General features: G+C 42.4%; 1 protein-coding gene across 3 annotated transcripts in view; it reads left to right on the forward strand.

Moving 5' to 3' along the window:
• Positions 1-17,718, forward strand: part of LOC122551336 (collagen alpha-3(VI) chain-like) — a 155,488-nt gene that overhangs the window by 82,996 nt on the left and 54,774 nt on the right. For 2 of the 3 annotated variants that reach the window (XM_043693063.1, XM_043693066.1), the window contains exons 13-14: positions 1,123-1,740; positions 7,162-7,779. In XM_043693063.1, the coding sequence (XP_043548998.1) occupies positions 1,123-1,740; positions 7,162-7,779 (1,236 nt within the window). The remainder of the gene's footprint in view (positions 1-1,122; positions 1,741-7,161; positions 7,780-17,718) is intronic. The other variant, XM_043693065.1, reaches the window with a different exon arrangement.

Genomic DNA, 17,718 nt, shown 5'->3' on the forward strand with positions numbered 1-17,718 from the left:
AACCCTCTACTCACTCAACAATGGTTCACTATCACATTGATAGCTTTCCCAATTTCCCTGTGGGATATAGTGTATTGACTTAATTCATTAATAAGGTCACAGGAGCTTACTAGTGCATACAACAGAATGAACCCTTTGTAAGTTTAATCGAGTATCATCTCAATATTGTGATATAAAATAAATCATGTCTTTTCTCTGCTATGGGTTGGAAGTCTTGCTTTGAGCCAATTAATTGCCCAACAGCCATCAAATCAGCTCAGATCATCTCAGCCTCTCCTCTGTGTGAACTTCTACTCAATCTTTGTGATTTTGCAAATAAAAATAGGTGTAAGCTAGATCTGAAACTTTGCTTCATAAATTTAATACAATTTCGAGTGTGCTTTGAATCAAGATAGCCAAAACAGAAACTACTTTGTGAACGTTTGTGAGAGAATTTCCCCAGACTTGTTAAAATTCCTATTACTGTATTTACTCGAGTAAAAGTTGATTTCATGTAAAAGTCAACTCCCTATTTTTGGCCAAAGAATTTGAATTTCCCATTTATCTTGTGTAAAAGTCAACCCTAATTATTCACAGATAACAGACCAACATTTGTGAGTCAGGTACTATCCTGTACATAAATGTTACAATGGGGAAATTAATACTTTTTCATGATATTGTATATTTTGATGTACAATTCACACCAATTTGGCATGAAAGCTTAAGACTCATCAGGTCAGACTCAGGTGACAACTTATTACTTTGGCAGAAAACTAAGATTGCACAAAAGCTGCCTGCTGAACTAGAAGATAAGATGTTACAGTTTCACCAGTTTGTAATCAGAAATTGGCAGAAGGAAGGCTACATATTATCACACATTTTCGTTTCTATTGTCTTCATCTGGTAATTATAATAGTTTGTTGTGTTTTGTTTTCTTTATTTGTTTAGAGATCAGTTGGGCTTCTGCTCATGATATGGGATTTTGGGCTGTAGCATTAGTTTCAGCCTTTCAAAAGTACTATCCATGTAATAGTTGACCCCATAAATTTAACTTTAAAAAAAGTCTAAAAATGTGTCTTTTACACGAGTATATACGGTTATTGTATATGTATTGCAAGCAATGATGCTGTATGTTTCTTCCAGGTGTGCCAGACGGAGGAAGCAAGAGAGACATTGTGTTCCTTATCGATGGATCTGACAATGTCGGGAAAAGAAATGTTCCCTTTGTCCATGATTTTCTCACAAGTATTATAGGAAATCTCGATATTGACAGTGACAAAGTGCAAGTTGGACTGGTACAGTACAGCAATTTTGCAGAAACTGAATTCTATTTGAACACTTATTCTTCTGAAGATGAAATTCTTTCCCATGTGGAAGGACTAAGACTGAGAGGTAGGAATACTCTTAATACTGGAGCAGCACTGGATTATGTCCTTAGAAATCACTTTACCAGATCTTCAGGAAGTAGAAAAGAGGAAGGTGTTCCTCAGTTATTGGTGCTCATCACTGCTGGAAGATCCAGTGATGATTTTAAACTACCTGCGGATGCATTGAAGCAAGCTGCAGTCATAATCTTTGCCATAGGAACCAAAGATGCAGACCCAGCACAATTGAAAGAAATTGCAATTGACCCTAGTTTGGTCTTCAGCATTCAAGAATTCAGCTCTCTGCCAAATATACAGGAGCAATTAATGACGCCATTATCAACTCTGGCTGCCTCAAGAGTACCAACTCAAAGACCAACTGTTGCTGTTACACAAGGTACTTATGTTTTCTGTTCTTCTAAGTTGTGCCATATTTGCCAACAACAACTACAAATTAAGGTAAAGGCTCTTTATAAGTTTAAAATACTCTAAACTGTTTCGACATATAACAATGAGCCACTCAAAGAAAGATTTGGTCAGATGAAAAAATATTGATTAAAAAAAAAACAAGTTTTAAGAGGTTTCTTAGAGATGGAAAGCAAGGTAGAGAGATAGAAGCAAGTTTTTAGAGAGTGTTCCAGAGGTTATGGCCTTGGAAGTGAAAGATAGAGTCACCAACATATAAGAATTAACGAGTACAGATGTCTTAGAGAGACGTGGAACAGAAAAAGATAGAGGCAAGACCACAGAGGAGTTTGCTTAACTGGGAGCTGATGTAGTGGAGGGCACAGTAAATACATGGATCAAAAATAATCACTATTACATGACAGGTCTGTTTACAAAGACCATGGAGCAAATTAACTTTTTAAGTAGTCAATTGTATGAAATTAAATGAATACGAAATTAAAAAATGAATGGATTGAAGACAATTGAGAGTAGGTTTGATAGATGAGACCCAATACTTGTAATCTGGTTTCATCAAATTTATCCTCCAATGCATTCAGCATTAAAATGTGAATATCATTATTTTGTGAAGGAAGCATGAAGGTAATTAGGGAGAACTAAGGGAGAATTGAATCATAAATTATCTTTGTAATGAAATGTTAACTTGAGGTCTAATCTGCTTGTTCAGTGGGGTACCAATAATCATGTTGTCCTTCCTAAAGTAAGACACTGTCCTAACCGATATTCCTCTCTTGACTAATGCCATTTCACCTCATTTACTATTTTGGTAGCACATGGCTGCTGTGTTTGTCTAAGTTGCACAAAATTGCATTGTAAAAGTAATGTCTTAGTCCTGAAACACTTAGAAATGGCCCAAGGATGTTTTAAGATTCTCTGACAATGCTATTGAGTTTAGGAGTTGGGATGTCATCTTGCGGACATTCGTGAGGCCACATTTGGAATACAGTCTGCAATTCTGGTCTCCTTGCTATAGGAAAGGTATTGTGAAACTTGAAAGAGTGCAGAAAAGATTTACAAGGATGTTGCCGGGGTTACAGGGTTAGAACTATAGGGAGAGGCAGAATAGGCTGAGGATATTTTCTCTGAAGCATTGAAGGCTGAGGGGCAACCTTACAGAGGTTTGGAAAATCCTGAAAGACATGGGTAGAGTGAATAGACAAGGTATTTTTCCCCAAGTGGAGGATAGTGGAGTTCAAAACTAGAGGGCAAATGTTCAGGGTGAGAAGGGAAAGATATAAAAGGGCCTATGGGGCAACTTGTTCATGCAGAGCATAGTGCATACGTGGAATGAGCTGCCCAAGGAAGTGGTGGAGGCTGGTATATCGAAAAGGCATCTGGATGGGTACATGAATAGGAAGGCTTTAGAGGGATATGGGCCAAATGTTGGTACAGAAGAATAGATTAATTTAGGATATCTGGTCAGCATGGATGAGTTGGACTGAAGGGTCTGTTTCTGTGCTGTACATCTCTATCACTCTCTGACTCTATACATTTCTTCTTCTCACACCTCAACTATTACAGTTGTATTTAAATGGACAATTTGCATTTTTCCTTTCACATTGGTGGGTTTTAAAAGCACCAAATAATTTTATAAATCTAAGATATTCTTTTTCCCATTTAGAGATAAAAGCATTGAGTTGAACTTTTGTTTTCTTCGGCTCGGTCCAAGTTGCATCGAGTTTTTTGGAGGGCTTTTTGGCACATGGCCAATGAGTTTCCTTATGTATCTTTCCAAACTCAATGTGTATTAGCCCACAAGTCCCTATGGTGTCGCTCAAGTCCAATGTCTGTCCCATCTCACCATGCACCAACGTGGGGCCAACTTGCAATTCAGTGGCTATCTGCTGACTGGCAACTCTTGTGCCTGTGCCTTCTCTGAAAGACTGATGTGAGTATGGACAAGAGCCGGTAATCTGGCATTGCCTCTCCCCACCAGCACGCACTAAAGGCACGCTGACAGCATGGCTGATACTTCCTTGCACAGGCATCGCCATCTCCCACCCTTGTCACTGTTTAGCCACCATGCCACACCATCCAGCCGTCTGTCCCTACCTCCTATCTGAACATCCTCTAACCACCCGCTACCTTGCCAACTGTCAATCTGTATCGTGTCATTGTTCAGTAAGGTGACATCATGTACAGGCAAGCAACTGGACAAAAACAAACATGAGTATCTAACTACTGACAGCAAAAGGAAACACAAACAAATCTAACAGCGATTGAGGTTCACCTCAACAATATAAACCAGATTTCTGCATCATGACCAAAAATTAATTCACATTCTTCAATTGTCTGTTGCACCTAGCTCTCAACTAATGGAAGCAGATGTCAGTGATTGCTTTAATTTGTAGTTTCCAACCTAGCTGAGTTCTTGAGGTTCACCTCAACAATATAAACCAGATTTCTGCATCATGACCAAAAATTAATTCACATTCTTCAATTGTCTGTTGCACCCAGCTCTCAACTAATGGAAGCAGATGTCAGTGAGGTTTGCTTTAATTTGTAGTTTCCAACCTAGCTGAGTTCTATCATGGGCAAAAACAACTTCCTCTTCCCCCAGTGTTCCCATTCTTCACCTTGGAAGACTATTCCCATTTCTCCAGTTTCTCCATAGCCAGCACATTGCCTTGTTCCCTGCTCCGGTTACACACCAGGACAATGCGGCACACTCTCTCCGGACTATACTGGAGAATTGGTCGAAGAACGGGAACCATATCTTCACTACCCCCAGAATCTGTTCCATCATGCTTCTGATCAAAGCATGAGCAGCACTGTGTCTGTGCATAGCATCAGTCAGGCAGTTGCATGAGCAATAGTCACAGAGGGTAACTCTTGACCCCAATAACCAGCTGTGAGTCTGGGCCCTCAAATGCGACAGATATGTGAGAGTGCTCCAGGCTGGAGGAGTCATAGCAGTTGCTAGGGTAGTGGGCACAAACCTCCAGAAAGCGGTAATGGTGATCACTGCTCACCTAGACATTAATCAAATGGAACTCCTTCCTATTGGTGAAATCCGCAGCGTTGTGATACAGCCCTCTTAGTGTAACATGTGTACAGTCAATATCACCCTGCTGGGTGTGCTTGCTACATTCCCGAATCCCACTGACCACGCTAAAGCACAAAACCCCTTCATTGGGAAATGCATTGCTTCTTGGAAGGAGCCAGTTGCATAGAGGTTCAGAGCAACAGTCACTTTCACAGCCTCCCACTCCTATGGCCTTCAGGTCCTGCTCCAGTATCCAGCACAGTTCCAGCACCATGTCCTGCAACGTACAGAGCCCCCATCAACACTACACATTGCTTGTTCCCAAGAAGTGGAGTTGGGCTCAGAAAGCCTTGGGCAAGATGTGCACCCTATCTGTCCTGAGAGGCCATGTGACTGCGAATTCTCCCTGAGCCGGGTATTACCCGTCCTCCATTCTGGCCTTCTGCTGCTGCTGCTTGGCCTTCTCTCATCCCTGGATCCTCCTACATCTGCCTTCGCCTTCCTAGGCAGGCAGCCACAGTGACCAGCATCCCAACAGCAGCTGGGAACAGGATGCTCTGTGGAAAGGACCTCAGTAGGGAAGAGAAGAAGTGACAAAGTTTAGATCTCAGTGCAGTCACTGATGGCTTACTGTGCAGATGGGGGCTGAGGATGTTTCACCTTACTGTGCAGATAAGGGCTGCGTATGCTTCCCCTTACTGAGGCACATATGAAGATAAATGACCCCATCATCCTTGCACATTCAGGCTCAGCCTGGGCGGTAACCTGGTGAAGATGTTGTGCCAGCTGAGTGACCACCCAATGTCATCAGGAAAGGAGTGCCTCCTGCACTCTCAGAGGCTACCAACCCAGTGCCTACATCACATACTCAGCTTCACACTGCTTTCATTACAGACCATTGTATCATTTACACAATGGATGAGGATGGAGGCTCACAGAGGACATTTGTGAGGCTCACAGAGGACATTTGGAAGTTGGATGAGTTGTCACTGACAGGATTGACATTTTTGTGGCATTGTTTGCTGCTTTCTTGAACATTATGGTGATGCCTACATGCAATTTGCAAACACAAGCAATTTGCATGTTTCCTTCATTTGACCCCTAAATATCAACACTCTGTATGCACAGCAAAGAGACGATGAAATGATTGGGTGCCAGAGCTGGAAGGCTTAATATTGTACGAAACTGGGACAAGAGAAGACAGCTGGTCTTTTAACCAGCCCACTGAAGCACTCAGCAGCTCCTGTAGCTGCCTTTAATCTGCATCCAATGATGGTGGGCAAACTCTTTTCCATACCCACACTTCCAGAATGAAAGTAGCTCCATTTGGACAATTTTCCCAGTGGGAGCACAGGGATGGGAAATTTCCCAACTCAAGTTACTTTCCATTGGGATGATAATTGCAGTTTTCAGATTCAAGAGTCAACAAGTCTTATTGATCTGAAATATCATCTACGTTTCTCTGGCTTATTTGAGGTCTTTCACATTTTCAGCATCAGCATTGTTTTTCCTCAGCTTCATTCAGTTTGTTTAATTCCTTCTTGATTCCGATTGTAGTTTACTTTTCTTGATACACTAGGTTTTGGGATGCGGTAACCTGGTACATGGTACATTACAGCTTGTTGAATATTTGCACTTTATTTCACCAAGCATAAAAGCTTTTTTTTTTCATTTTCATAAGGTTTGCTTTCTACTACATTTTCCTTCCCAGTCATCCCAATTCCACTCCGCACAAACTTGGATTAATTCAAAACTTTTCAGCTCATACCTCCTTTCCCATTACATAAGCCTATTACTCTTGTCCTTGTCATTTTTCAATGCGAGACAGTTGATCCAATTTAAGATCCTAAGTTTTCTTCAGCTCCCACCATACCATGACACAGTTTTTCTGATCTGCAGCTTAGTGCATATGTGATTTTCTGTTGTGGACACCCTTCACTCTGTCACGTCATGGGCAATTAGATTCCCTGTGTTGAAATGTAAGCTTTACAATTGTTTTTTAATGTATTGTACAAAATCCTGTTACTTTTGTCACACGTGCACTTTCCTCCTCCCTTATTTGCACAACTTGTGTCTCACACCACACAGTTTACCTCATCCTGAAAATTCCTCTCCTCATTCTTTATTACTTCCCATCTTCCAACCCTTCTACAAAATTGACCCTTTTGATCATGCCTACTGCAGCTGTTGCAAACTTGACTCCTGATAAATGTCCTTCTGCTTGCATTGAGATATTGTTGAGATATCTTGAGATATCTCTTGAGATATTGTTATATAATTAAGGCTGCATAAATGCAAATTAAACTACTTACAAATTGCACAAACATTATGTGATGTACTGTGAATTATAATGCATGTTTATTCCAGTTGCTTCTGAAGAAGGAATGAAGAGAGATATTGTGTTCCTTATCGATGGATCAGATAATGTTGGAAACACACATTTCGCTCTTGTCCGTGATTTTCTCATAAATATAATAGAGAATCTCGATGTTGGACTTGACAGAGTTCAAGTAGGTCTGATACAGTACAGCACATACGCAGATACTGAGTTCTACTTGAACACCTACTTATCCAAGGCTGATATTCTGTCTCATGTGAGAAGACTGAGGCTGAAAGGTGGGGCCAGACGGAATACCGGTGCAGCCATGGATCATGCCTATCGATACCATTTCATCAACTCTGCAGGAAGTAGGAAAAGCAATGGTGTTGCTCAGTTTTTGGTGCTCATCACTGGTGGAACATCTAGCGATGATGTTAATCGTGCTGCTGCTGCATTGAAACGAGCTGCTATAATGAGTTTTGCAGTCGGAGTCAAGAATGCAGCTTTAGCAGAGCTGAATGAGATTGCCATTGATCCCAGTTTAGTCTTCAGTGTAAGTGAATTCCGTTCTTTACCAAATATACAAGAGGACGTGACAACACTATTGTCAACTCTGCCTTCTCCACGGGTAATACCTGAAGAGCCAACTGTTGTCATTGAACCAGGTAATTGATATTTTGTTCTGTTTAAGGCAAGATGTATAGGATGTCACTGTCAGTGAAAATATATTCAGTACTAGCAAATCATCCATAATGCCAATCATGGTAGTTCAGAAAGTATAAGCTTTCATAACATGAAAGGTGACAGCGAAACTGTGAAAGGGTGGGTGAAAGGGGGGTGTGAGTTGTTTTTCTGACATTAAGTGTGTGAAATACAGCCACTTGGGGCAGGGTTTCTCATGCAAGTGCATTCAGCTCAGCTCAGCTAATTGGATGTCCATACATGGGTAAAACACAACAATTTATGGACAACAAGGCAGGAAAGTCTGCTCCCCATCCCCAGTGTCCAAAAGCAAGCAAAAGCTAGTGCCACCGTTCAGCAATGCCTTCTTAAAGGTTCTTCTGAAGGTTGTCCAGGAGAGAAGGGAAGTGCTCTTCCATAGGATTGGCAACAGAAGGTCATCCTAACTGACAAAGGCAGCCCGGACCAAGATGGTTTGTGTCCTTGAGCAGCTCAAGGGAACCTGGCTCCAGTTCCACATTAAGATGAATGATCCAGTTGCACTTCTGCAGGGTGTATACAGGGTATGTTGTCTGCTAACAGAGCAGCACATGCAAGAAGGGGTGGCAGTGGTGCCAGATGGCAGATCCAATTTAAAATCCAAATTTTTCTTCAACTCCCACCACACCGTGGCACAGTTTTTCTGATCTGCAGCTCAGTGCACATATGATTGTCTGTTGCACACGCCCTTCACTCTGCCATGTCATGGGCAATTACTTTCCCTGTGTAGAAACATGATCTTTATAGTTGTTTTGAATGTACTGTACAACCCCTGTCACTTTTGTCACATATGCACCTTCCTCCTCCCTTGTTTGTATAATTCGTGTCTCACACTATGCAGCTACCTCATCCTGAAACTTTCTTCCTAATTCTTTTTTACTTCCTATCTTCCAACTCTTCTACAAAATTGACCCTTTTGATCATGCCTACTGCCACTGTTGCAAACTTGATGCCTGATACCTGTCCTCCTGCTCATGTATAGGCTGAAGCAAACAGTAGAGAAGGCTACTCAATTCTGTCTGACAACATATCTCCAATACGTGAGCACACAGCCATTGGTCTGGGTCGAAGCTACAGTGCACACAGACAAATTAAAGACAGAAGTAGGCCATTGGCCTGGCTAGACTTTTTAAAACATTTTCGCTTGTGTGACATGCGTGTTGCTGGTGAAATAACTCCACAGAGATTAACAGCCCCAATCTGGGTAACTCATAATTTGGCTGACCTCGTTACAATCATTACATCCATCCCCCCTCAGAGTCCAAGGACATAGGCCAGCTTTCTCTCTTGTAGCTCCCTCCTGGGGCATTTTCGCACGGAGTATGATTCACCCGACTCAGCCTTGTATCTGGGCGGCATGTACCGAATGATAGCCTGCCTCTTGCGGCTAGAGCATCTTGGAAGAAATTCATCCTCTTCTTCAGGTGACAAGGCTGCAACATCCTCCATGTCCATCTCAAATTCCAAGGTTTGTAGGACTCAAGATGGAGGAGGAGAACCCATTAGTTCAGACAGACTTTACCTCTGTTCTGAACAGCTGGGTATGTTTTGCTCCCATCATGCTTGTAAGCTTGCAGCTTTCATGGGGTCCACATGCTTGTTCAGGACCACCTCATCTACCCAAACCTTTGTATATCATGTTGACCATACCTCCTACCCATGCAGGGCCATTTCATGCTTTCGGCACCAACCTTCATCCCTTTAAGTAAATTGTCTCACTTAAGGGAGTCTTGTGTCTGGCATTGGCATGCCCAACGCCACTTCACAACCTCTCACCCTGTTTAGGTCTGGGAAGATCAGATTTAACCTGTGCGGAATCTTCTCTCCATTAGCAACTTCATTGGAGCTATTGCTGTAGTTGCATGAGGGGCAGCATGATGGCTCAATGGTTAGCACTGCTGCCTCACAGCACCAGGGACCCGGGTTCGATTCCAGCCTCCGGCGACTGTCTGTGTGGAGTTTGCACATTCTCCCTGTGTCTGCATGGGTTTCCTCCGGGTGCTCCAGTTTCCTCCCACAATCCAAAGATGTGCAGGTTAGGTGAATTGGCCATGTTAAATCGCCCCTAGTGTTAAGCGATGTGTAGGTTAGACGCATTAGGCAGGGGTAAATGTAGAATAATAGCATAGGGGAATGGGTCTGGGTGGGTTACTCTTCGAAGGGTCGGTGTGGACTTCGATTCCAGCCTCCGGCGACTGTCTGTGTGGAGTTTGCACATTCTCCCTGTGTCTGCATGGGTTTCCTCCGGGTGCTTCAGTTTCCTCCCACAATCCAAAGATGTGCAGGTTAGGTGAATTGGCCATGTTAAATCGCCCCTAGTGTTAAGCGATGTGTAGGTTAGACGCATTAGGCAGGGGTAAATGTAGAATAATAGCATAGGGGAATGGGTCTGGGTGGGTTACTCTTCGAAGGGTTGGTGTGGACTCGTTGGGCTGAATGGCCTGTTTCCACAGTGTAGGGATTCTATGAAATAATCAAATAGGTACTGGGCCTGTCTGGTTTCTAGGGAAGTTTAAGTTGTTTCTTAAACTTGCTTTCAAAGTTTGGACTGCTCTTTCTGCATGATAGCAGATGGTAGAAGGTATGGAGCTGTCCTTATATGCCGAGTGCCATTCGTCTTTAGGAAATACTCAAGTTCCTTGCTGGGAAATGATGGCTCGTTGTCGTGACCAACCACTTGGGAGTCTGTGTATTGTAAAATTTGTTTGCAGCTTTTCTGTTGTCAGATGATTGAACTCTGTTCACGTCCAGCCACTTTGAGTGGGAGTTCACAATAATTTAGAATGCTTAGTCCATGAGAGGACCTACACAACGCGTAACCAAATCCAGGGTTTACTTGGACCATTCCCATAAATGTGGGGCACCTGCTGGCAGTAATGCTTTTGTCCTTCTTGGCACTATGGGTACTACCCACCAACGTGGCTATATCTGCATGTAATCCTGGCCTCCTGCCAAAACATCTTTATTTTGGACACAGCTGAATGACCTTGCTGGAGTCCAGCCATCATCCGGCGGTGAGCTTTGCTCAGAACAATCACTCTTGCTCCCCAGAATTAAATGCTGTCCTCTGTAGGGATCTGGCCAAACTGGGACTATAAAAGGTTTCAATTCTGGTTGTGACGGCCCTTTTGTTTCCCCCATCACCACCAGTTGTTTTAGTTTTGCTAAGATTGGATCTTCATGTGTCCACAGTTTATATTGTCAGCGGTGACCAGAAGAGTGTCCAGATAGTTTAAAATCAGAACAGAGTCTTCAAGCGGCCACCACTGATGTATCTGCCAGTAGGAGGCGGCTCAAGGCATCTGCATTTGCGACTTGACCTCCTGGACAGTGTTCTAAATGGCAATTGTACGCACCTAGAAATGAGAGCCCACCATTGAATTCGATCTGAAGCCGTAGGTGGCACAGTCCTGGCCTCTTTAAGTAGCCCTAGCGATGGTTTCTGGTGTGTTACTATTACAAATCTATGTTCATAAAGGTATCAGTGAAATGTTCTCACACCAAAGGTGAACGCCAAACCTTCCTTCTCTATCTGGGCATATTTGTGCTCTACATCTGCCAAAGTCTGGGAAGGCAACCCTATTGTGTGTTCCTCTCCATTGGGCCCTCTGTGAGCCAACACTACCCCAATACTGTACAGGGAGGTATCACCTGTCAGCACCAGATCAACACCTTAGTCGATGATAGCTGCTTTTTCACTTCCCTAAAGGCTATGTCTTAGCTATGAGACCATTTCTAAGGCTGACCTTTCTTCAATAGCAGATGTGAGGGGGTCACGATTGGGCCAGATTATGTAATAATGCACCAATCCATGGAAAGATCTAAGCTCCAATACAGACATGGGAGCTGGGGCACTTTTGATCTCCCCTACTTATTTTCAAACAGGTAGAATACAGTCTTATTGACTCTATGGCCCAAGTAGGGTCACTTGGGATGCCTGGAACTCATGTTTTTCCCTTCTAAGCCATACACCCACCTTTGAGAAATTTCTAAGGACTCTGTCCAAGTTGTCTAAGTGCTCATTATTTTTATTCACTGTTATTAGCATGTCTTCCAGATAAATGGTGACCTGGAGTTGACCTTGTAAAATGTTCTCCATTGTCTGCAGAAATATAGCACAGGTTGATGATACATAAATAGTAGTCTCATATATTGGTACAAATGCTTATGGATATTAATTGTAGCATGCATCTGGGAATTCTCAGCTAACCATAATTACAGGGATGCATGGCTCATGTCCAGCTTTGTGAAGGACAGCTCCCCAGCCAGCTTTGCATATAAATCCTTTAGGCGAAGGATTGGATATTTATCCAACTGTGAGGAGCAGTTTACCGTTTGTTTAAAATCCCCTTAAATACAAACCTCCCAGTGGGCTTCACAATTAGTACAACTGGTTCTATCCATTCCTCAAACTGCATAGTTTGATGATTCCTTTGCTTGCCAGCCTTCTGCTTTCTCCCTCGCATTTTGTCTGTAAGACAATTGACACTGGGTGGACCTTGCAAAATCATGGAATTGCTTCCTGGTTAACATGTAAGGTGTCTTTGGCTCCTTTGATAGTCCCTAGCCCTTTCTGAAAAGTTTCCGGGTATTTCATTACGACTTCACTCAGGTGGCCATTCGCTAATGTTCAGCCAATCTCGGTGAATCTTTCTCAACCAATTCCACCCCATCGGTCTTTTTGTACCACCAGTGGTAACTGAACCAGCTGCAAGACCCGAACCAAAGTTGTATCCTTAATCTGGAATGGTTCTTTGGGATAGGTTCTCAGTCTATTTGAGACCTTATGCAAATTTAAGAGTTGGAGTCCAAAGCGAATTTTGTTAAAGACTGGTTCTGTAATCACTGGTACAGTCACGCCGGTATCAACTTCCATTAGCACCGGGTGACCATTTAAGCAGACATTTATTTTGATTTGTTCTGATCTGGATGTTGCTGGGCAATTTAACTGTTCCAAGCCTGATGTAGGTGGGCTTCCCAGGGTGTGCACACTCCTGGATACCAGCCGATGAGCTCTCCTACTCAATTCAGGCCCAGTGGGATACTTTTGTTGGCTTGAGTCTGCTTATCTATAGCAACTACAATGGCTTGCCAGACCAGACATTGAAGAAAATGTTAACCATTTGGCCAATGCTTGGCTTTGTTTCGGGGGTTTGCTGTGGGCTGACATAGAGCCCCCCTGTTCAGGATATGTCCTGAGTGAGGCTGTGCAATTGCCTTCACTCAGTCATTGTCCCCCGACCTCAGTTGGTCTGGTGAGGGTGTCCACTTTCAACAGCATACACTGTAACTCATAAGCTCCACTTGCTACATTTTCCAATGGTAAAGCCAGTTGAAGTGCCTGCTTGAAGACCAGTTGGCCTTCAGCTAGTAATAGGCACTTTTGCATTGTTACGTCATTAATCCCACATATCAAACAGTCTCTCAGCATCTCATTCAGGGTTAAACTAAAGTCACGTGCCTCTGCTAGTCATCATAACCTCACCAAAAATCCTGATACGGACTGCTGAGTAAAACTGATAACATCTCAAAATTAAAGGAGGCTTGGGGTCACAATATTCCTGAACTAAATATGTCAACATCAGATACTTTAGTATTTGATGCCTCAGGAAACGTTAGACTTCTAATAACCGAAAAAGCTCTGGGTCCACTAGCTTTCAGGAAAATTAATTCATTGCTTTTCATCTGCCCCAGTGTCATTTGCCTGGAAAAAATAATGCATTCTTTCCACATACTGGGCCAGTCTCTGACTGCAGGATTGAATGAGTTGAGCTTCCCAAATAAAGGCATGATGCTGGAAACGCTTACCCCAACTGAGAGATGACAGTTGCGAACAAATTTCTTCAGCAGCGCAGTTTTGTCTCTCATCACCACTGAAATAAATCCTTGGTGGTTGGTATCCTGTCACCAAGTCACTTTTTATTTACACATGGAAAGTCCTTGATATTGATCCAGTTTCTTCAGAGCCAGCTCTCAGAGTGAATAGAACCCTGGACACTCCTGTTTACATCTGTTAGCTGGGGCTCCATGATTTGTCCAGGTTAGCAGCCCCAATCAGGGAACTCATATTTTATGAGGTCCATCTGGCTGACCTTGTTACAATGACTACAGCTGGCTAGCCAGCATTTAAAGCCCTAGCTGCTTTTGAGAAGATGGTGGTGAGGTACCTTCTTGAACTGCTGAAGTCTGTATGTTTTACGTAGACCCATAATGCCCTTAGGGAAGGAATTGCAGGATATTGGCCCAGCGATACTGGAGGAACAATGATATATTTCCCAGTTAGGATGGTGAGTGGCTTTAAGAGGAAATTGCAAGTGGTAGTGTATCGGCCAATCTTGTCCTTTTCAATGGAAGTGGTGGTGAGTTTGGAAGGATCTTCGGTGAATTTCTGCAGTGCGTCCTATAGATAGTACACAGTACCACTGCTGAGCATCGATGTTGGAGGGAGTGGATGCTTGTGGACTGATCAAATGGACCGATTTATTCTGGATATTGTCAAGCTTCTTGAGTGTAGTTGGGACTGCACCCATCCAGACAAGTGGGGATTATTCCATCACACTCTTGACATATGTCTTATTGAAGATGGACAGGTTTTGGGATCCAAGAGGTAAGTTACTTGCAAAAGTATTCCTAACCTCTGACCTGCTCTTGTGGTCATTGTGTTTATGTGGCAAGTCCATTGAGTTTCTGGTCAATGTAACCTCAAGGATCTTGATTTATTGACGGAAAAACCATTGAATGTCAAGGAACTGCACCATAAGATTGAATTGTGCCACATTCCTACCTACCCATGATAATATTTCACCCCTTTCTTATTAATATTTATCTACCCAGTCCTTGAAATATCCAAAGACAATGTTTCCAAGGCTTTTTGATTAAGAAAGTTCAAAAGATTCTCAACCTTCTGTAAGAAGTATATTTTCCTTGTCTCTGACTTAAATTTAGGGACCCTAGTAATAGATTCATTTTTTTTGATGATATGTCCTTTTCAAATTTACACTGCCAGAACCCATTAGGATCTGATGTGTTTCAACCAATCTTCCTCTTATTCTTCCAAACTGCATTGGATTCAAGCTTAGCCTGCCCAGTCATTCTGCATAAATCAGCCCAGACATTAGTCTAATAAAACTTCCCTGAAATGTTTCCACAGTGTTTACATTCCTCTTAAAGTAAGGTGACCAATACAGTCCAGAGTCACCCTAAACCTAGCCCTAACCCAAATCTGCTGCTCTCAGTGACCTATGTTACTAAAGCACAGTGTCCTTTCTTAAATATTAAAATACCCTAACATTAAATTACAGCATTCTATTAGCTTTACTAAATTACAAATTATTTACTGCATTTTAACCTTTACTGGTTCATGCACAAGTGTATGCAGATCTCTCTGTATCTCAGAGTGCTGCAATCTTTAACCATTCAGATAAAATGGTTTCCTTTTTATTTTTCCTGCCAAAATGGACAATTCCACATTTTCCAACACTGATCTCCATTTGCCAGCTCCTTGATCACTCATTTAATCTATCTACATTCCTTTGTAATCTCCTTCTGTGCTCTTCACAACTTCACAACTCCTCACCAATATCATTTACGTATTTTTATCTTTTATTTCTGCAAAACCATTTGATTTGTCACCTTATCGCATGCCTTCTGGAAATGTATTTACAATACATCCACTGGTTCCCAGTTATCCACAGCAAATGTTCCTTCCTCAAAGAACCTGAAATAAATTGGTTGAACATCATTTCTCTTTCACAAGACCATGTAATTTCTGCTTGATTACCTTGAATTTTTCTGAGTGCTGTGCTATTACATATTCATTAATAACTTTAAACATGTTCTTTACAACAGGCATTCAACCAACGAGCCTGTAGTTTCTTGTTTTCTGTTTTCCCTCCCTTTTGAATAAAGGACTTACACTGACTATTTTCCAAACTGAAAGAATCTTCCACAAATATAGGAAAATTAAACACGTGCATCAAGCATCTTACAAGTAACTTGTTTTAAGATGCTAGGATGAAGTCCATCAGGACTTGGGGACCTATCAGCTCATAGCTTCAACAATTTGTTCTGATCCACTTTCCCGGTGACTGTAATCATATTGAGACCCTTCCATTTCCTGATTTACAAATATTTCGAGAATGTTGATTGGACATAGTGAAGACTGATGCAAAATAACTGGTCAACTCATCTATCATTGAAATCACTTGCTATTCAGGAACCTAACTGCATGATGCCAGAGAGCTCTCAGTACCACTTGCAAGCAGTCCATGGCCCTTTGTACCTGAAGGAACACATCCGTGGCTCCACAACAAATGGCTTGGACACCTTGACTCTCTGAGTCATTGACGAACTAAACGAAGTGAATTCCTTTCCTGGAAAGGGCATCTGTGAACTCATGAATGTGGGAGACCAATTGGGCAATGTCCCACATATCCCTGGTTGAGGTTGGAAAGTAACAGTTGACTTGGACTTTTGATACTGGAACTTCAGTTTCAAGTCCCAAGTCACAATGCTGCAGATGTGTCTGTAGAAGATGGAAGAGGGAGGTGATGGTGTCTCTGGTCTCACAAAGATGCCTCCAGTGTTGTCTTTCATTCGTCTGCACGTATAACATTCCTTGGTAAACTGTTTTACAGTGCTGAAGACACTGGTTCTTCTCTTCATTGACTGCTTGAGTGTCTGCGGCTTTAACCCCTGAGCATCATGTCGCTGTTCCACTCATGTTGTTAGTTCCTTCTTCTCCTTTCCCTTTTGACCTTAGTAAAGCTAATAAAGCTGCTGAGTTGAGTGGTCAAATGTTTGGCATGGGAGCACTGAGCTAAGGTGTAAATTTTCCATTTGTGAAATTGACAGAGTCAATCAGACCGTCCAGCCCTTATCAGACTGCTCATGTCTCGTGTGAAAGCTTGCCCTAGAGCCACTTTTACATAGTGAGGTACATTCTCCATAACTCATGACTGCTTTTCCCCTTCTCAATGCTGTCTTGTGGAGAATATTTGTAGCTTTGATCATTACTTTGCCTCCTATGTATACGACAGATAGCTCTGGTCTTCAACATCGCCTGGGCGATAGCATTATAACCTTCATAATGCTGACATCCCCATGTCCTTAGCTTTAATGTATATGGGCCTATGAATGCTCCTGAATGGCTGAATAACTCCCCCCAGCATCACTGTGAGGCACCGTTCTTGTCAAGGGTTATTGAATGATGGAACCTGGTTGGGATGTAGGAATTTGGGGCTCTGACAGTTTTATTGCCATTTATTCTGCAGTCAGTGTTTCCTGTCAGAGCAGAATCCTTAACTGAGCGCTGATGCAATAGTGTTTTTATGTTTCTATTTCCACTCCCTCAGCCAGGATTGAGCAGGAATACTTGCAAAGAGATCTGGAGCCCTTTCCATTTGCACTGCACTGCATTCTCCACGATGATGTGGAGGAGCCAGTGTTGGACTGGAGTGGACAAAGTTAAAAATCACACAACATCAGGTTATAGTCCACCAGGTTCATTTGGAAGCACTAGCTTTCGGAGCGCTGCTCCTTCATTAGGTAGCTGTGGAGCAGAACCATAAAACACAGAATTTATATCAAATCCCAGAACTTCTTTTAAGTTACATATTACATATTAATGAAAGGAAACCTGCAACACATTCTAAAAGATGAAAGACTTAATAGCAATCTAGGTTTGTTTAATATATCGTATCAGTTGCATGACCCTGTGATATTTTGCTATAAATGTTGAATTTAGACAAGACTTGGAGATGCCGGTGTTGGACTGGGGTGTACAAAGTTAAAAATCACACAACACCAGGTTATAGTCCAACAGGTTTAATTGGAAGCACACTAGCTTTCGGAGCGCCACTCCTACATCAGGTGATTGATAAGGC

This window comes from Chiloscyllium plagiosum, chromosome 7 (genome assembly GCF_004010195.1).
Source record: "Chiloscyllium plagiosum isolate BGI_BamShark_2017 chromosome 7, ASM401019v2, whole genome shotgun sequence".
In the NCBI taxonomy this organism is placed as follows: domain Eukaryota; kingdom Metazoa; phylum Chordata; class Chondrichthyes; order Orectolobiformes; family Hemiscylliidae; genus Chiloscyllium; species Chiloscyllium plagiosum.